Here is a 20,321-nt window from a genome sequence, read left to right as displayed (position 1 = left end):
AAACTGTGCTATGAAAAGCTCTAGCAGTTTTTTTTTAAATTTGTACCCAGTGAGTGACTTAAAATTACTCTACATGCATTAACTCCTTCTCCTACTCCCACCCTCTACAGAGCCCTCGGAAAATGCGCAGACCTTCCACCAACAAGAAATCAGTGCCCTGGGGAAATGCCTGTTACAGCATGAGGTAGGCATAAAGGGAAACAATTGTTTGGAAATAAATATCCTTCTGGTGGGAAGTCTTGCAGTTGATGCTCATTACCAAGGTTAGGTGCAGTAAACCTGTCCCTACTACGTATGTGCATAATGATGTACCAACTCTGCAAGTGTTACAGCATAAAATGGCAAGGAGAAGGTGAAGGACTTGTTAGACTTTCTTGGGAGTGATATAAGTGTGCACCAAGTCATTTTGACATAATGTTAGAAGTGAAGAGTACTAGAGGAAAAGTGTCCAGGCTATTTCCCACTACATTTTACGTTGCCTAACCCATTGTGATGTTACATTTTGTAGTCGGTGGCGACCGCTGTCCTGATCTGCCTGCACTCAGCATTGTGGTGGAACGACACGACTAGCTGTCACCGCGCCGGCAGCTTTGTATGGCTGATGCTCAAACAGGTGACTGACTGACTCATCTGGTTACTGTTTTGACATTGTTTGCTACACTGTAATAAAGAACAACAGTCGAGCAAAAGAGGAAAGTCCTGTGAGTAGGATTGGAAATCACTCATATTGGTGACAGTTACACTTACTTTATATATCTGCAAAATTTTGTTACAATGTGTCTGATTGGCCATTGCAGGTGCTGGAGAGGGGTGTGCAGCCTGAAGTGATCAATCACCTGTTTGTTTGCATCCTGCGTGGCCTGCACCAACACGGGCAACATGAGAGTTGTCAGGCTACTTTGGTGGGGCTGGGGTTTCAGGTATGTCATGGATACTGCCAGACTGCCTGTTAGTGCTTTGGGATATTTGACTTAACTTCAAAATTTAGCAGAGATTCAAAAGTTAGTGTCCTTCCTGATTTTTTTAACAATATTAAGAATCATTTCTCCTGTTTCTACAGTTCTATGAGACATTGAGACCCACCAACCCCCAGTTGTCTGCCGTGCTGGTACAAGTGCCCAACTGTACAGCCGCAGCAGTGGAGAACTTCGACAACAAAGTGGCCCTGAACCCTGCACCTGCCAAACCTGTGCCAGACAAGAGGAAAAAAGAAATGTTTAAAAAGCTGGTCTCGGGAGCAATTGGGGTAAGAGAACAATTTCTGTAAGGAGGTTACATTATATCTAGGAAAACCTGGACATTCGTTCCCTAACTCTGTAAAAGCCATCAGATGTTGGCAAGTATGGGAAATTTGTACCTAACTCTATTCTTCCAGCCATTGCAGCCTCTGCTTATGGGAAAGTTGATTTAGTTCAATTCATTACCATTTACAACAGGGTAATCAGACCAGTTGGCAAGGATAAATGAATTGGTGTTCTATTGGAGTTCTATGGTGGAATATACAAATGAGAAATAGCATAAGTTTATAAAATAGCTTAAGATGGATAGTATACGTGTAATGTTATGCATTATTTCTTCTTTCTCATGACTGCCTAATTTCAAGTCATAAGCCTGTGTTTATTGATTTCTCTCCTTCTGTTTTCTCCACTAGAAACATGTTGGGCAGCAATTCAAGAAAGATGTCAACATTCCCAACCTACCCCCCCTGTTCAAGCCCCCCAAGCCCAGCAAACCCTCCCTGGACCAGTCGGAAACCAAGGATCTGGGCCTCACTAGTCTTTTTGATCCAAATAAGGACAAAGTATGACAAGACATCTTCTGTTTATTTTGTAAATACTTGCAGCCTAAGAGACCATAAGAATGATTGTTGTAATAAAATGCTTCTCTGCCTCCTTTTTGGTTACCTAAGTGGAAACAATGTTATGTTTGAACTAATGAATTTATACTCGCAAATGATTGTATGCAAGAGCATGTGAGGATGAAATGTGTTTTGGCTCCAGCCTTTGTTGGCTGTTGCAATTGGTTAGAGGAGGCAGTTATGATGGCCATGTTAGTCTGTTGTCTGAGAATGAAGAAGAATGGACTGAAGATTCTGAAGCAATTACAATCCTCAAAGGCTACACATACTGAATATTAACTTGTGAACTGAATACAAGAGTGAAGACAACTCTTTTGCCATGAGTGCACATTTTTTTACAGTACAGGACTGATTTATTTTCTGATCTTTCAGAGTTAAACTTTGATGAGGCAAGTGCTTGATTTTTGGCATTTTTATTTCCAGCGTTTTTTTTTTACCAATCATCCTCTGTCCAGATTTTCTTTATCAATAAAACCAAGTTTGTGTAGCCTAAGTAGCTTTATAGGTGCAACTTTGCTTGTGTACATGTTTGTTTTGTGTCAGCCCAAATTTATAGAACATTCAGGTATAACCTGAATGTCTATGGTTTAAATATTTTTTTATGATGATATTGATATGCATGATTTATCCTGTGTTTTTCAACAACAGTTCTAAGGATTGAATGATAATTTGTCAGTATCATATTCCAGTGTGAAACAAGCCTGGTGTGTACAAATGTAGAATCCTTAAAACTATATGGTAGCAGATGCAGTCTTGTATATCTTGATTGCAAATCAATGCATTCCTTATGCAGGTATGCCTACCACATTTGTATCAAATGAGCACACCCTAAAACATCCACTTTGAAGCAAGCTTTTTTTCCATTTTTGCTTCGACTTTCCAGTGGATGTCAGTGCAATGGCAGTAATGTATGTGCGTACTAAAACTTCGGTTTGGTGCCATAACCAATAGAATGCATTGATGTGGCCTGAAATTAAGTTAGATTTATTTCTATAATAGTTACTGCTTTACTTATGGACTCCTGAACCTAAGAAAGCCGTTTTTGTCCTGTAAATGTCCACAGGCAAGATGCTAGTACATGTACTTAATACCTTATATCAGTAAGTAGGTATAGATAGGGAGTTATTGAGTTACTTCTCAGTGGAAGTGAAGTTCTGGATACTGATGTTGTCTTTGATAAGGCTACATCACACATTTCTCATGGATAGGCTAATGAACTTGCTGAATTGTTAATCCAACAAAAAAATACAAGAACTCATGACAAATATTATCAGTTATTTTGTGCAAATGCATTTACCTGTTCTCTAACTCTAGACTAAGATATGAAAATGTTACAATGGAGTTCCAGAGAAAAAGAACGCAATCCTTTTTTTTTATTATTTTCTGCCATTATTAATGTTTCTATTCTAAGACTTTAGTAAGAGTTATCAATTCTTAGCAACAGGCAGGTACATTTGGTGTTTTTGTACTACCGGTACATATGAAATTGGAAAACTTTAGCAAGTGTTCTGATACTTTTCTTCACAAGGATGGAGTCATGCAGCTTTGTGGTTCTCAAAGGAATTTGTGTAGGAGTTGACTTGACTGTTGTGACTTAGCTGTTGTGACAATTTATTGAAACAGATGCAGTTCCCTTCAATGTTGCAAGGGGGCTCTGTGCAATTCTGACACAAGGACTCAGAGAAATAAGCCAGCACTGGGAGCAAAATCTGGAGCAAGTTTTTGGTTAGTCTTGATCTAGAATTTGTAATTAAATGCAAGAATAAGAGGACACGTTTTTGCACTGGGCAGAACACATTTTCATGAACGAAATACCTAATTGGCATGTTAGAATTTCTCATATGCTAATGTAGCTTAAGAGTAGCTAGATGTGGATTATATAATAAGAGATATGTGAATAAAGACTACAACTTGCCAGAAAATAAACAAGTCAATGCACTTCTTTTACTGGTTATTACCTTCGCCAAGGTTTTCATGTGCTTGAGTGTACATGTGTGTGTGAACAGCATACTAGTACTAGAAGTGGTGGATGGATCGTTATCTTTATGAGAACTGGAAATGATTACTTGATTTTGTTCCGCTGCTAGATGTTTTCCTATACTGCAATTGGTAGATGCCACTCGGGGTTTTCCTGCAATTATGATTCGTAGCACTATTTTTGGAATGTGATATAGCTACATAGGATGAACTTGTTGGTCTAAGTAATCAGGGTTTGAAATATATTTCAGTCTAGTTCTCTTGTAATAGTGTGTGTCATGTATGCAGACAGTTCCATGATTACTTTTCAGAAACGTTGAGCATGGAAAACTGCAGCCAGGGATGACATCTTGAGCCACATAGGGATTAAATTGGTGTATTTTGAACGATAACATTCTGTACAAAGGTTACAATATTAACTTTGTTTATTTGGCTTGGAATAACTGCTAGAATTCGTCATCAGCAAAAAGACCACTTTCATGCACGATCATCAATGAAGCCAGCAAGCCTAACTACTCCTAAAGGGGCCTGCAGTTCAAGGAACAGCCAGCCACCCTGTGTGTCAGCTCCCCCTACATGCCTTTGCTTGTACTGCACCTTTGCTTGGGGAGACAACTCCTCACCTCTGTGCATGTAGACTCAAGTTCACACCAATAACAATACTGTCTGTGTTTCAAACATAAGAAAGAAGCTTCTCTTTTAAGGTCATTCAAGGACATTTACAGAATTCAGTGATTTTGGCACATCATGTTTAACCTGACCTTGGGTTCTAACTGTCTTCATGCAAGCTTCCTTGCATCTGGCTGCTGTTAACTGTAGCCAAATGCACCGTGTAGGGGGTTGACACACTATTTGGTAGTTTGCGTAGGACAGTTGCTAAAATACTCAACATCTTTATATTCCCTCACAAACTCTTTACCTTCCAAATGTACATCCAAACAATCTACTAGTGTCAGGAGCAAAAGAATGGATTATGCCAAGCAGTATAAATTAATTTTTTGGTTGAACGTGAATCTATGGATAACTACGTCACATATTGGAAGCAGAAAAAAATACTGATAACATAGCAAAAAAAGTCATATCAGAACAATCCTGTGGCAACATTACATACATGTAAGTAATGAGATGGAGATGTGTATAATACAAGGGAGGCAGGTTATACAGTTGCTAAACATGGGTTATAAACATTTCATATATATAAAATTTACTCTAAATTATTGCAAAAATAGCTATTATGTCCCTATCTGAAGGTTACTAAAATATTCCATCACGGATTTGGCCATACAAAAGGTGGGATGAGACAAGCCTATCATCGGCACGTTTTACAGTGTAGGTATCAAAAATAGTTTGTCCAGGGTAAATCACTACTGTGGCTGTGAGGTGAGTTATCTAACTGAAAAGCTGAATTATCTATGGATAGGTCAGTACAATATACAAGTCTGTGGTAAGTAGTACAACATCTCAGATATCACAACTTCTCACAGAAACGACAACCTGGCGTCCTGCCAAACTTCATCTGAATCCTCTCTGAGATCCTCTAGTACTTGATCACATTTAATGGCTATTGGTTTCCAATTACAAATAATAATATTAACTAGCCTGTGTACAGCATACAATGTATATTATGGATACAAGATCGAAATATTCATAAGGCATTTTTCTGGTGGGACCAGTCTCTGGCACTGTACATACAAAACGTTTTATCTCCACAATCACGTAACACTTTTTACTTCTTCCAAACATTCCTTCTTTCATTTCTGCTTCAGAAGGCTTTCTCAGATCGGCTGTACACCTCTCTGTCTCTACTCTTCCTCTCCTTCCATCTCAGACACAGCACATCTTCAGTCTCTCATCACTCGTCTTTCATTCCTACAGTAAAGATGAGGAACAGGAATCTTCATGAGAAACAGAAGGAGCTATTCTGTGCCTTGCAAACTCCAAATTGTAACTGTTACTGGATGAAAGTAGAATTATTCTACTAGGTATTCCAAAACTTTGGGCCACAAATCTTAATGGATAATCAAACAAAATCCTTTGGCAACTTTCACTCAAACAATAAAAGTAGGACAACCACAATTGAGCATTGTATATTTTCACTAATCCAGCTAAAAACCTATTTAATGTCAGCAATGTAACACGTCACAGGTAGTTCAGACTAGCACACCCCTCACCTTCAGGCCACCACAGTCTCACGTGCTGGAGGCAGAGCTGACCCAGGCCGCTGGGACCCACATCGCCTCCGTCTCCAGCCTGCCGATCTCACGCAGCAGCTCGTTGTACGCCCGGTCCAGGTCGCCGTTCACGATCACGTAGTCAAAGTAGTGCCCAAAGTTGAGTTCTATCTCCCTGGCCTTCTCTATAGTCTCTCTTAACTCTTCGTCCTGTAAGAAAAGGTTAGAAATCTCTTTAGCTGCTGGCAGAATACATATGTATACACTTTCATGTAGAAATAAATCTAATGGCAATATTCACAACAGTGTAAGTGATGTACCGGGAGTGCCTGATATTCATCTCCCAGGCCTTCTCTATTGTCTTTCTGTAATGAAAAGGGCAAACATTTTTAAGGCTTCCTCCACTGTCTCCATGAATCATTCTGCTAGAAAAGGTCAAGACTTTCATATGCCCTTTTCTATCTTAACTCAGCATCTTGTAAGGAAATGTCGAAAATCTCTCCAGGTCTTCTCATTTGTCTCTCTTATCCTGTAAGGAAAGGGCAAGAATCCCATCACCTATGGGCCTTTTACACACTTAAGGTTTGAAGAGAGTGTAAATCTGCTGGATCAGAGGATGAACTTGACATAAACACAATTCTGATCCCTTCCAGATGGCACCCCACTATCCTGGTGGGACAGTACAGCTGTCTATGTGGGAATTGTTCCAGAATTAGGCATGCTTTCCTGTTAACATGAACTGGGGTAGGGAGCACTCTGATTTGCAGTTAAAAAGGAAACTGATCTCTGATTGCAGACTTTATTTTTAGAATTCCATTATAACATATTGTTTCATTTTCCAGTAGTTTTACAAATTCTCTACAGAATTAAGTGAGTGAAGTGTATCTCTGAAAAGGAGAAAGATTTTTTCAAATCAAAGCACATGCAAATGTAATCAGTAACAGAAAATGACTTGTGTGGCCCTAGTTGGCAGAATTCTGGCAGCTTCAGGACAGAAGAAGCCATCTGGCTGCGTGTCCTGTTCCCACAGACAGGGTGAAGACATTATCAGACCAGACAGTTTCACCCACACACATCACACATTCCTCAATAGGAGGCTAAGGGGCAATGAACCTGGGAATACATGAGGAAGCCTGCATACACTACAATGTATCTTGCATCTTAAATGCCTTTTTGAAATGATCTGTGGATAAAATATCTGGGATGTAAAATTACAATTCCAGAATCAGAAAGAGCAAGAGGCCCTGCCTTTGGTACATCTCCATGTTCTTATGTAACAGTTTTTACTGTAGGATTTACATAGTGTGTAATATATACATGTAGTAAGCAGCCAGGGGGCTCACAATTCAATCCACTTTTTTGCAAGGCCAAAAATTCCTGGTAATTCACTCACAACCTTCATTCTAATCAATGCTGGTAAAACCATATCTCCACCTTTGGATGGTCCCCCATCTTGTTCCTGAGTTGTCGAAGCTTCTCCAGCCCTGGAGGCGCCACGAAAACGATGAAGGGCTTCAGGTCTGAACTCTTCAGGATCTTCAGCGCCTGTATTACAAGGGTTAGACACAACGGTTAGCAGAGTATCTTGGGGAAGTAAATGTTAAATTAGACACCTTACATCTTTCTCCAAAGTTAAGATTCCAAAATAGAATATAGCAAGCATGCATTGCATCTACACTGTCTTTGCAATGACACCTCAAGAAGTTATCAGCCGTTCTTGTAAAAACAATGCAGGAGGCAAGTCACAAAAAAAACACGGGAACTAGGGGATACGATTGAGGAAGACAGTACGGTCAGACTGCTGTCCTGCCTCCTACTTTGCTTTCCTTACAACAATCTTAAAACCTTGACCCACTACAAAACTGCTACATTTCTAATTCTGATATACCAAACTACCACAGAGGCAAATGCACTGATGAACGTTTCTATTTTATCACCTTACACCGGCCAAACACCTGGACTTTAAAAAGGAAGAGGCAACAAAATGCTATACTAATTATTTTCTATGCTTGTTTTAGAGCACTGTTGGTGTATATGATGACATGACAAACCCAGCAGATGGTTCGTCTGCCGCGGGGCCCAGCCAGCCCTTGAAGTGGTCTGTGAAGCTGATTTTCAGGGAAACATCATAAGGCAATTCACTTTTCTTTGTTTCGAATGGGTATTATTTCTGCAAACTATACAGTATTGCAATGTGACTCCAACATACATTTCTACATGTAGCTGATAAGACATGTCTGCAATCCTGATCGCTGTCACCCTGAGCGTTTCTGTAGCTATCAAAAATGTCTCTCGAGAGCTGCTGAATGCACATAGGATTTGCGTTGAAGGGCCCAAAAGTCGGATTTCACTGCCTCTCCCTTCTATTACTGCATGCAACAGACACTACATTTCTCTACAGCAGTGCTGACAAGATATGAGGGTGGTTCTACTGTGGTGAAGAAGCAGGTAAAGGTTAGGAAAGGGTTTGTCTGCTGATCCAACACAAAGGAAACCAAAAGGTAGGGCAAGTCCGATGCCCTTGTTGGATCCACAGTTAAACCTGTTTCATAGTGATTCTACCAACACAGATGAACTTTCATGCGAACAAGCGAAGGTTAGTGACGGTGATACAAACCCTGATTAGTGCTACCGCTGGCTGATCGTCCTGCACAAGCAAGCAGCAGGGAGAGAAGCAGAAGCTTGTGTTCAAGGTCATAGTATGCACAAGGTCAACAATGATCAGACTACTCACAGACCATGCTCTCGGGTCCTCTAAATTTGTTAACACAACAATTGTAGTGAAACTACAGATAGCAGTTACAAAAAGCAACAAATGATAACATAAAAACTGGATGAAGCTGTGCTTTAGTGCTGATGGTGATGACAAAACATGCTTGACATGTGATTTAGATACATGTATTACAATGTACTTGCAGTGAAACAACAATCACATGTCACTGTGACAACAAAACAACATCAGTATGGACTGTGAATAAACTGCAGTGTGCAAACACAACAAGGACAATCCTACAGTTCTAAGTGATAAGCATTTAAACAGTGAGGTACCTCAATAACTTTTGTTTCAATTTTGCTTAAGGTTTACAAGCTAGCAAGAAGTACATTCTATATTATTATACCACACAAACCTGATTTCATAGAAGATACCTGAGCAGATTTTCAAGATTCTCCACAAAAACAAGGCTCTTTGATTGATGATAACAATATATGCACCCTGGAACATCAAGTTGCCCCAAAAAGAAAGGGATGATTCTGGGAAAATGAGACACAAAACATACTGTTGGAAAGAGAGCTCAGATCTCCCATGAAATCCAGTTTGTGTATCCTGCTGAAGCCTGTACTCCAGCCCTGTGTGCGGCTCACCTGAGGATGGAGGTTAAGTACGCAGACTTTGTTGCTGTTGATGACCCTGCGGATGGCGTCCAGGCTGGTTCCGTAGATATTCTTCTCATACTCGCCGTGCTCCACAAACTTCCCTGCCAGGATGTCCTGCTCAAACTGGCCCCGCGGGATGAAGTGGTAATCCTTCCCATCAACCTCCTGGTCCTTGCGGCTCCGACTTGTGTCTGAGGTAAGGGCAACAATGTTACCATGACAACAGGTTACTAAACAACAGTGTACGAGAACTGTTTACCATGACTCATAGTCATAACCAGGGGAAGAGGTTACTGGAAAAACAGACTTTCAATACAGATTCATAGGAACTTAAGCTTTGCAATTTTTAGTCTTCTTACATTAGATATTCCAATTAATTGATCTCTATGACTAAGAATAATAAGGTTTCCTAAAATGTTTTGGCTCCTTCCACTGTTACAGGAAACAAGTCACTCACGTGGCACTGCTGCCGTGTACTTCTCAGGGTCGCTCTCCATGAGGCGCTGTCGGAGCTCGTGTCGCCCCACGTTAGGCGGACCTATCAGCACCACCGGTCTCCTGCTGTCCGCCGGCTGCCGGTACTGCACAACCTCCTCATACGTCAGGATCTCCTCAAGGTCATAGTCTGACAACAAACAAACAGGTAAATAAATAAACAGGAAAGGAGAGCTCAATGTCATGGCCAGACAACATACAATAATTATAACTATACTTATGCAATATTCCCTAAGTCTACCATCTCCATTTGAGCGGTAATGGTTATGTGTCTGTCTACTACCTTGTAAAAAATTGCAAACAGAGAATAAGTTTAAATTTTTAGTAGTGGACCAACCTTCATTCTGTGCAGCGTTGTACAGCACCTTCTTCTTTTTCTTCTTCTTGTTCTTCTTGGCACACAGTAGCTTGCCTGGGGGAGGAGAACCCACACCTACATTCAGCCCTCCTGAAGAAGAAACTCTGCATGGTATCTACGCCCGTTATGCCACACTGCAGAGGTTAGCTCAGGGGTGAGTCATAGTGCCCGTCAAGCAGTTACTCTGCCTCTTAAAAACTGTGTTTTGTGAATTACATACTTAGAAGCAGTGTGGCAGCCCCAAAAGAGTACAAGAGGACAGAGCCCGTAAACCATGTGTGTTAGTGTTTTAGTGTTTGCAAAGCTTGTCATTTTTGGCGCCAACTGTAAGTCCATGACACAGCAAGCTGAGCAACTCAATCTACCCCGAAAGTTGAAGATCTACAGAAGGAGTCTTACCTTTCTTCTTTGGTTCTTTGTCATCCTCTAATGTTTGCTTCATAGCTTCTCTCCTGTGAAGGGGAAACATTAAGAACTCCTGTTTATATTGAGAAAAATTGGTGCAAATAAGAAAGACAGAATCCAGAAAATAAGTTTTCAGTTTTCTGAAGATTCAGATGATATCAATTCATAAGAATGATATCAATTTGTGATAATATTTCTGTCTTTCTCATCAACACAAAACTATGTATACTTTGTACACTTTGTATAAGAACACCTAACCCGTGTTTCTGTCTTCTTAAGGTCTAAGGATTAAGATGAACTGCAATGGAAACATACTGTTGCTGGAAGCTCCTGCTGGGCACCAGCCCGGCCAGACTCTGGTCCTCCTCCCCCTCGCGGAAGGACTGCCACCAGTTGGGGTCGTCCTGGTTCACGATGTGCAGGATGTCGCCCTTCTGGAACGACAGGCCCAGCTCGCGGCACGGGATGTACATGTCGTCCAGAGGGTCGTAGTCAAAGTGTGCCCTTACATGCACCTGCCAGGGGAAATACTGCTGCTGAAAACCTCATCTAATGACTTTTGGGAGCATGTTGATGACATTTAATGGGAAAATAATTTACCCCAAAAAATTTTGACCTCTTGGTCAGCATCATTGGAAACCTTGTAATTGCTCTAGCAAAACGTAGCCCTTTAACATTTACCCTCTTCATCTTTCCTTTCATAATTAACAATTTATGAATCAGGCATTTAATTGCACACTTACCACTCCATCTAAACCTTTCTGTCTCCTGTCCTGACATGGGATGAGCAGGAACGTTATCGTCCCAACAGCTTCTGCCTGAAAAACAACATTCCACACAGTGTTACTTACATGTATGTCATAAGCCACTGTGTCTATGGTATACCTATAAATAGTAAAATATTCCAAAGTTGACCAACGTTGGGAGTGCTCTTTGTACAAACTTTCCTGATCTAGGGTGACCACTGACCAGTGTATTTACTGATTCAGAGTGACATAAACAGTTTCAGGTGGAGAAGCCAGGCCTCAACATCCTACACCTTTTGGGCACACTTCTAGGTTATTATGGCAGATCCACATCCATCTCTAATTACCTGAATATGGCAGTGCCATACTGATAACATCTGCATGGCCAACAAACATGCCTGGAATCAAAGGACACCTACATTCCAGTGTCAGGTTGGGCAGACTCTACTTACAGCTTCCTTTAGAAGATCATCCCATGTCATGACCTTCGTGGCATCCCAGTGTTGGGATGTGACAGTTGGGATGGATCACTGTCAACTTGTCCTTACAAAATAGGCCAGGTCAGCAAATATTTGAAACATCATTTTTGAAAATTTTAAGGTCACTATCATAACTCATCTTTACAAAACATATCAAATACAGATGAGGCGTAACACTGGTCACCAGAGGATACAGGGCTAACACAAACATGATTTTGGAAAAGACATTCTCTTCATATTTCAAGTGATGGTAAAATTAAGATATTGAGCATGTTGCGCATAACGTCCTTTTTTTTCCGACACCTTCATGACAATTCATTAATGATTATGGCATAATCTTCAATTTTCCAGTAGCTTTACATAAGCTCCAAACTTGTGGCAACTTTGACGGTGTTGTTGATTTACTGCCACACATTGTGCCATGTACGACTGTTGAGCAAGAAGTTTCACTCATATCATGATGCAGCAAACATTGCTGTAATCATTTCTATCCTCAGTCCACAGAATGGAGTTTCTTTTCTGAGGAATCATGCCAAAATCAATATACATGCACAGATGCCATCCATAACAGCATGTGTGTGTCTGAGAGGAGGTGGCACTCACCATCATGTCGCAGACCTCGTTGACAGACTTCCCCCGCACCTCCTTGCCATTAATCTCCAGAACCTCATCTCCTTCATGTAACAAACCTGCAATGAAAAAGACAGTGAAGTGTTGAGGATCAAATACCACAAGTTTACATTGTCCAAAGGTCAATATAACGGTAACACCAAATATTTGACAGAAGTCACACCAATGCTGATATAGACTGTACCATTTTGGTCCAATCTGGATTCATTGGTTAGATACATACTTTTCAAGTAAGGTCATTGGTTACACAATAAGTGAAGAAACACTATTTCACTAGCTTCTCATGATCAGGATTATCATAGATGCAACTTAGGTAAGGATGGACATCATAATGTTAAAATTATTCAAATATAATGTCATTTACAATAATTGCTTAGAAATGCAATGTGGACGGATCAGGCCTTCATAATTATTCATTTCTGGGGGACAAAACAATCCAACATATTTTGAGTTTTGTGAACAGTGACCATATAGATCACTTTCATTTCAAAACTCTAGGGAACTTAGAATATTTGGGCTCATTAATCATAAGTTGAGGTAGAGATTTCTTATCTTTATATTAAAGCTTCATAGACTAAACATTTCAAGAATGCGACAGCAGGGAATTGGCATTTTTTTCTGTTCTGCCCAGCCAGCCTGGGGTGTGGTGTCACATGTTTGGCAGACATGATCTAACTTCCAACTATCTCATCTTTACCACATGCCCTACGTGATGTTTATGATTTTGCCACTCACCCCAGTACGGGACCTTTGATACAAATATAGCTGACTAAATCTTGGGAATGCAGTCAAAGATTACTGAATGCGACCAAGGGAGACCTGGGCATCCCAGCTGAACCCCTTCAAAATTGTGAAGTATGACACAGCTTCTGGTATAAGCTTATGGTGCTGATTTAACAGGCTGTTCTGCATTAAAGCCTGGTTAGCTAAACACTCTCAGTTTACTGCCTGTAGCAACAATGACCTTGGTTATCCTAGTCTTAATGAGGTGTTTTGAAAGCCGCTAAAAGTTTAATGGGAGTATCATCATTACAAGACAAAACTTACCAAAGTCTTGGTCATAACATGTGGAATTTTTGTGGCCTCCCTACAAACAGTGTATGAAATATGATAGAAAGCAAAATATCATGCCTAATACCTTACAAATCCCTCTAGGATCTGTTAGGTTACCAGTTTATCTCAGCTATTTTCAGGGAAGTGTCACAGTCATGGTCACAGTCACAAAGATATGAAACAGAGATGATGCAAGACTGAGGAATATTTAAGGAATTCTACTGAGGAATTTGTTGATTTGTTGGCAAAAAAAGTTCTTGTTGTTGGTTTTCCTCCAGAAACTGGCCACATGGCCCACATCATCATGACAACAGTTAAAAAATGCCAGTCTACAAATCCTCTAAAGAATTCCCATCCACCTCTTGAACCTGACCACATCCACAATTTACAACAGGAAGGTTATCTGTGTTTGTGCCTTTTCTGTGTCAAACCCCAGTAAATTTTCTCGCTTTAGTAAAACCCAGGACAGTGAAGAATGCAATATATAATCTGAATCATTTGATTGGGCTTCATTTGTAATCTTTCCAATTTAATAAGTTACTGCTCTGACTTTTTTCCAGAAAAATGTAAACAAAATAGGCTTTGATGTAACAGGCTTGAGGTACAGATAAGCCAAGGGGCTTAAGATAGCTGAAAATGGCAGGATTATTTTGGATGACTGATTTGTGTGGCTGGAGATTTAGAATAACATCTTCTAGAGCCAAACAAGTGTACAAAACAGAGTTCATGAGGATGCAGTAAAATTTTCCCCTAAAATTTCAAGTGTACAGTTCTAAGAAAGAAGTGTTCAACTGATGTGGCTTAATAATGCATATACTGAATCAGATATAGGATACCAAGTAGAGAAGTTAAGACAACTATATGTAAAAGGAAACCAAAGAGGTGAGACTGCTGAACTAAGAAGTTCATTAAAAAACACCTTACCACTTTTCTCTGCTGCACCCCCTTTGACTATTCTGGCGATAAGAACTGCGTCTCCTTCATTTCTCACTGTTGCACCCTGGAGGGAAACAGATTAAAATTCCTGTAAATACAGACACACAAGACACAACAGTCTCAACTCCCTCCCCTCTCCCAGGTCCTGCACATCTGGGAATGTGGCCTTCCTTTGCAAACACTGTAAATTAAGATTAAAGACACTAGACGTTTGGAATTTTTTTCTTGTCATAATTTAAAGCCAAATACATCCAACACACTATAATGCATAATGCTGAGTGAAAGTGAACCAGTATCAAGCAGGAGGCATTGTGCTTCAAACTACCGGTATGAACTATTTTTCAAATAATATATTTGAATTTTGGAAAACAAGCTTTGAACATTCAAAGTGACAACTGATCCTTTTTAACTCCCACATTTGCCTCAATAATGGGCACAAACTCAGACCCTCTCCTGGATGACAGATACAGATGCACAGATGAGCCACAAAAGTTAAACAAATTTGATTTTCAACATGGCAGCCATCACACAGGGATTACAAGTTGACCTTTAGAGTGACCTTGAAATTCCATCATCTTCTTACCAAGCTGCAAAGTCGCCTCTCAGTGGACTGAGGTGCTATTTTTTGTGCAAAAAGAGCAATTAGGTTTGTGGTAAACATTGGGAAACATGTCTTGCGCTTATTTAGGTCTTTCAAATAGATTCATCAATAGCTTCTGTGGGTCATGTAAGATATAAAACCAGACTGAGATAGTTAGAATTTTTTTCCATTGTCTCTGTACTTTCACTCCTTGCACTCTTTATTCACAAAAGTCACGAGTAAGTCACATGACATAATCTATCTGAACAAATTTGTTCTGTGAAGTTCTCTCCTCACACAGTTTTGCTGTATCCTGGGGTGTATGTTTGGTCTAGGCATGCCATCTCACTCTTCACATTTCCAGACAACATGCCTTTCTTGTCTACAAATGGAGATAAAACCAACCAAACCTACCACATGCAGATGACTACACAGAATGCTGGTCACCATTTTGGATGCCCCACATTTACATTTATGGTTAAATGTGTAGCAACTAGTACGGTGTAAATACTAAGTTAACAGTAATTGGTTGTCTTAGCATCAGGTCTGTATTGTAGTTTTCTTTTTCCAACATGAAGGATAAACAGGAAGAAGGAGATACATGTTTACAAGAACACTCAGTTACAGAAACAGGGCCATACGATACTAATATTTACCATACCTACACCCACTACATGTAAGGGGAGAGTCCCAGACCTCAAAACTTGACAAAAGTAACTTTTCCCCCAAAGGCATTTTAACTGTCCCAAAGAAAGAATACACCGCCACATTGCAATGTGGCGAGGCAAGGTGATGGGAAATCTACTCAGATTAGCATTCACAGATGATTGAACAAAAGCATCACAGAAGTGGTTTGGAGAGATGGACTGCAATTAAAATTGTAGAAGTGGTAAACTGAAAATGTAGAAATTTTATTGTCATTTGGATAGGTGGCAATGTTAATTTCCAGTCTTGGGAAAGATGTGTATTAACCCTTGTCCTGCGGAGCCCAACAATTGTTGTTTTGCACATACAGTACCCTCTATATATCACTCTATATAGGTACGATTTGGGGGTATTTCTTGTGCAACGCATCACACTGCAGCGAAACGCAATGAATGCGTAAGTAACTATGCCACCGCAGGGCAAAAAAAAGTTGGGGGTCTATGACCTAATTAAGACATGAATTTATTGAAAAATATTGTGTAAAAAATGCCAGCAGGAGTTACATGTAGGAGATAGAAAGGAGAGTACCAGTGCTTCCTGTGACTTGTCGATGCGAACGATCTTGACGGTGTCTTCCGTGTACTGCGACGCTCGCTCAATGATTCCATCGTCCGGGTTGGGGGGCAGGACTTCTCTGGCGGCCACTCGGTCATGAGCCAGAAGTAGTCCCTAGAACACAATAATACAATCAATATAACACTGGTCACTCCAAATGTGGAAAAGGTAGAAAATCAAGAATATAACCAGAAGTCAAATATTGTTTGCCACCAGTCTACTGCAAAATGCATTAAAACAGAAATAACATATTATACTAAGTCCATCTGAGGCTCCAAAGTTTCCTTGTTAAACCACACTAGTATGATTATGGAGATACAAGGTCTCATCTGGAAGGGGTCTGAAAACAACAGCAACAGCTTACAGAGCACTGTTATGGAGAAAACGTCCTGTCTTAGCATATCTTTTTTCACTAAAAGGTTGTTATAACACTGGTCACTTTAAATTTGGAAAGATACATAAACTCTGTAAGCTCTAACAACATTTACCTTCACCAGATTCATTTGACAGTTGGAAAGAGATTTTCCAAATCTAGGGTGACCAGAGGTTTGAGATAGTAAGACTTAAAATATAAGTAAGAGTATAATTCACTCTGCAAGAGAAAGTCCTGTCTTCACTTATCTGTTTCCACTGAAAGGTTGCCATAGATCAGGACAAGGCTCATCACTAAGTAAGCTGTCTGCCCAGCTGGAATCTGTCCTAAAGACAAGACCTTCCCCTGCATGTCTGTGGCTGGCTACAGATTCCTCAGTCATACCTGAGGGACAAGCCTGGCTCAGATTTAAAATACTGCCAGCAACTTTTACCTCTGAACCTCCTCTCCCAACAGGAGAACCACTGTGATCACGTTTCCGTCCTTTCCTGGGTGCATCTTCAGAAGAAAACTGCTGGTGGGGTTCGTCTCCAATGCCTATACCAGAAATGTTCTCTAGTAAATGCTTTTCCTCCTCTGATAACTTAAACTTCTTCTTTGGGAGGTTCTTCTCTACATCAGGTCCTCGGAGGTTGTGTTCAGGTACAGGAAACTTTGTTCTACACCTGTTCTTGTTACCAGTTCGACTCCCTTGCTCCTTTGCCGGGAAAGACTTGGGGACCACTTTGCCAGGACCAGGCCCCACTACATACCAGCCTTCTTCTGTTATTTCATATCTTCCTTCTTTCTTCTCCTCAGATTCTTTCAGTGACTTCTGCGAGGTAGAATCTCTAGGTGGATCTCTTGAAGCTGCATGATGCGTGTTTTGATTAGGAACTTGAGAACCAGCCAGACAAAACCAGGATCCTCCCTTAGCAGGCTTCTCCTCTAGTCTAGACAGGTAAAACCACGTCCCCTCGTCCAGAACGGGTGAGACGTCCATGTACCAGGGGTGCCTCACTCCTCCTCCACCGTACCTCCTACCTCGATCCATGCTGACTTAACACCTGAGAACGCCCATCTAACCAGCTCGCAGTTGCAGACGCTACTAAATCCCACACTCCTGGCCTCTGACACGGACGGCAGGCAAACACATGAATACTATGGAAACCTTTGGCAGACGACCAGTGTGCTCGACCAGTGTGCTCATCTGTGCATATTCTAATATGTGGCAATCAGCTCCCAGGAGACATCAGTCCCTCCCAGCTCCTGGTATTGTCATTGCAGAAAGACTACCTTCTGAGAATGCTATGAACCCACCTACACTTGTAGTGAGATTCCCCTATGGCAAGCTGCCAGACGTCAATTTTTCCCCCAATGAAAAATGGCAGAGGTTGGTACAGAGTGGGCGATCTGAAAACTAGCTAGAAAGTCCATGATTGGCTCATTGTGACCATATGTTAGTATGACTTAAAAGCAAGAAGGCTTGGCAGGAAGCTTCAAAACAAATGGTGCTTCAGCCTAGTTTATCTGACCTGCTATTCTCTAAACAGACTGGTTAGGGAGACCAATGATAAGTACAGGTACTAGAGGAGTCAAAACAAATGAGATGGACAAGAGAGCAAAGCTATGTTCCTCCTGTAAGCTGATAGCCCAATGGGTTTTTAGTTGAGCATCAAAGTCAAGTACAAAATGAAGGAATGTTACATTTTGTGAGTAAACACACAAATCTGTTGATGTTATTTGTGATGTTTGCAAAAAAAATACCTGATGACATAGAAGATGAGCATGACACTGGACTTGATTGTGGCATGTAAAACGTCTGTTCACAATACTAAAATTGTCTACCAAGCACAATGTATTGTATGCACATAAAAAATAAAGCGCACAGTGAAGTATTACAGCGATGGCCAGATGGAAGTCGTCCAGTCCAACCTGCATCTCAAACTGCCAGCCCTGTTACTCCCCAACATAAACACTGGGAACACAACCACCCTAAACCAAGTAAACACAAGGCAATCACCTCTCTTGGAGTTGTTCGGCTGGCGGGATAGTTTCTCTCCATAGGCCCTGAGATAACAACACAAGGAGAGCCCTACAGTCTACGCACAACCTGGAGGGACTCCTTAAGAATGTCTCAGAAATGTTGGCCGAGGTCAAGAATGCACCCCATTGCTGGGGAATAGGCAAACAAGAAAAGCTGTACAAGATGTCTCAAAAGAGCTCCTCACAGATACATTCTTCCTGACAGTCGTTGTGTTGTGCATGTGTGGTGAGGATTTTGCCAGTAATTTCTATCATTTTAGATCAGTTCCAGAAATACCTCCTGACGTGAGACTGTAGTCTCCCGATGGACTTAACCTAAAAGCCATATGCTGTTAGCCTTGCCTTAATATAGATTCTCTCCCTGCTCAGGGACAAAGTGAAGTTTTCAAGTCCATACGTCATGACAAAAGCCATTAGATGATCAAGAAAATAAGGACCAAATGTTAGTAAAGATCACAGAAATCTTTGTACCTTCAATTCCTTAATTCAGAGAAGTGTGATGTTTGAGGAGGGTGGGAACTTGTGGAATTAATTTGACAAATTTATGAACTGAATATCTGAGTCGGCTGCTCCCCTTGCCGAGACATACTTGAAATGTACAAAATATTCTCAGAGGCTGACCTTCCGGCGTCGCATGAGAGGCCATATTGTAAAGTTGATAGCTACCAGCGGGTTATGGGTTATGGAAAAGGGTATGTTTCACCCATCATGTGTGGATTTCTCCTGCAGAGTCTTTGTGTTGGTGGGGTCAGAACGGTCTTGAGTTAATGCAAACAAAAATAGGGCCCGGCATTCACCGTGACCTTTGCTTAGCCAGAATTCTGAGAAATAGTTTCATATACAAATGGGCAGTTCATTGTTTTCATACTACAGACATTTGCTTTACTTCATCTAAAAATAGAAAAGGTACAGGTACATGTAGCTCTGCAGGGCATTTTACCACTATATTTCAAGTTGTATGTTGAAGTTGTAAGTACAACATTTTTACAAGGTACACACAAACTTGCTTCATTTTCAGTTTACCTTCCCTTCTGATGTGCAGGAATAAAACCTGACAGTCAAGATTTAATACCAGGGGACAACATCAACAAACTATCACTAAAGGTAAACACACCTGGTAAGAGGATATACTACACCTGAAGGTCTTACTTCCAACCTTGAACCAAAGAACTATTTACTTCTCTAAATAAGGACACTAACAGCAGTTTAAATAATTGCTCTCTTCCCTGATGGAAGTTCAAACAAGAACGGGTTCACAAGTTCAGCCCCTCCCACTGCAACAGACAAGTTTGGATACAGAGAAACAACATTCCTCAGGTCTGCCTGGGGCTTTTGCCAACTCCAAATCTTTCTGGCATCACAATTATCCTGTGACTTTGACATGATTTTAGTCTGAACTCACTCTGAAGTTTACTTTAAAAAGGAAGCAGCCTGGCCATGAAGACTTAGTATTGCCACAAAATTCAGTCACTCTTTCTGAAGGCAATGTCTACCTTCAAAAGAAACAACAAAACTTTCCTATCCTATTCATGAAACCTATCGAAGGCCTAACCACATGTACCTTCTCCTAAATCAGAGCAGGTAATGATACATAGTCTAC

General features: G+C 40.8%; 2 protein-coding genes across 17 annotated transcripts in view; one reads left to right on the top strand and one right to left on the bottom strand.

Moving 5' to 3' along the window:
* Nucleotides 1-4,080, top strand: part of LOC109470259 (exportin-5-like) — a 35,428-nt gene extending 31,348 nt beyond the window's left edge. The window contains exons 9-13 of the mRNA XM_019769128.1: nt 111-184; nt 509-613; nt 798-920; nt 1,061-1,246; nt 1,652-4,080. Of these exons, the coding sequence (XP_019624687.1) occupies nt 111-184; nt 509-613; nt 798-920; nt 1,061-1,246; nt 1,652-1,807 (644 nt within the window). The 3' untranslated portion in view covers nt 1,808-4,080. The remainder of the gene's footprint in view (nt 1-110; nt 185-508; nt 614-797; nt 921-1,060; nt 1,247-1,651) is intronic.
* A 440-nt stretch (nt 4,081-4,520) lies between these two features.
* LOC109470239 (MAGUK p55 subfamily member 5-like) overlaps nt 4,521-20,321 on the bottom strand; it is a 66,253-nt gene continuing 50,452 nt past the window's right edge. For 13 of the 16 annotated variants that reach the window (XM_019769084.1, XM_019769088.1, XM_019769085.1 and 10 more), the window contains 13 exons: nt 16,297-16,437; nt 14,472-14,547; nt 12,468-12,553; nt 11,383-11,457; nt 10,955-11,154; nt 10,634-10,686; nt 10,214-10,324; nt 9,839-10,006; nt 9,370-9,572; nt 8,624-8,653; nt 7,441-7,551; nt 6,007-6,216; nt 4,521-5,704 (listed from right to left, as the gene is read on the bottom strand). In XM_019769084.1, the coding sequence (XP_019624643.1) occupies nt 6,025-6,216; nt 7,441-7,551; nt 8,624-8,653; nt 9,370-9,572; nt 9,839-10,006; nt 10,214-10,324; nt 10,634-10,686; nt 10,955-11,154; nt 11,383-11,457; nt 12,468-12,553; nt 14,472-14,547; nt 16,297-16,437 (1,446 nt within the window). In that variant the 3' untranslated portion in view covers nt 4,521-5,704; nt 6,007-6,024. The remainder of the gene's footprint in view (nt 5,705-6,006; nt 6,217-7,440; nt 7,552-8,623; nt 8,654-9,369; nt 9,573-9,838; nt 10,007-10,213; nt 10,325-10,633; nt 10,687-10,954; nt 11,155-11,382; nt 11,458-12,467; nt 12,554-14,471; nt 14,548-16,296; nt 16,438-20,321) is intronic. The other 3 variants (XM_019769087.1, XM_019769086.1, XM_019769089.1) reach the window with 3 other exon arrangements.

The sequence above is a fragment of the Branchiostoma belcheri genome, unplaced genomic scaffold (genome assembly GCF_001625305.1).
Source record: "Branchiostoma belcheri isolate BF01 breed outbred unplaced genomic scaffold, Haploidv18h27 scaffold22, whole genome shotgun sequence".
In the NCBI taxonomy this organism is placed as follows: Eukaryota; Metazoa; Chordata; class Leptocardii; order Amphioxiformes; family Branchiostomatidae; genus Branchiostoma; species Branchiostoma belcheri.
The sequence above is the reverse complement of the archived record's forward strand: the minus strand, read 5'-3'. Positions and strand labels throughout refer to the sequence as shown.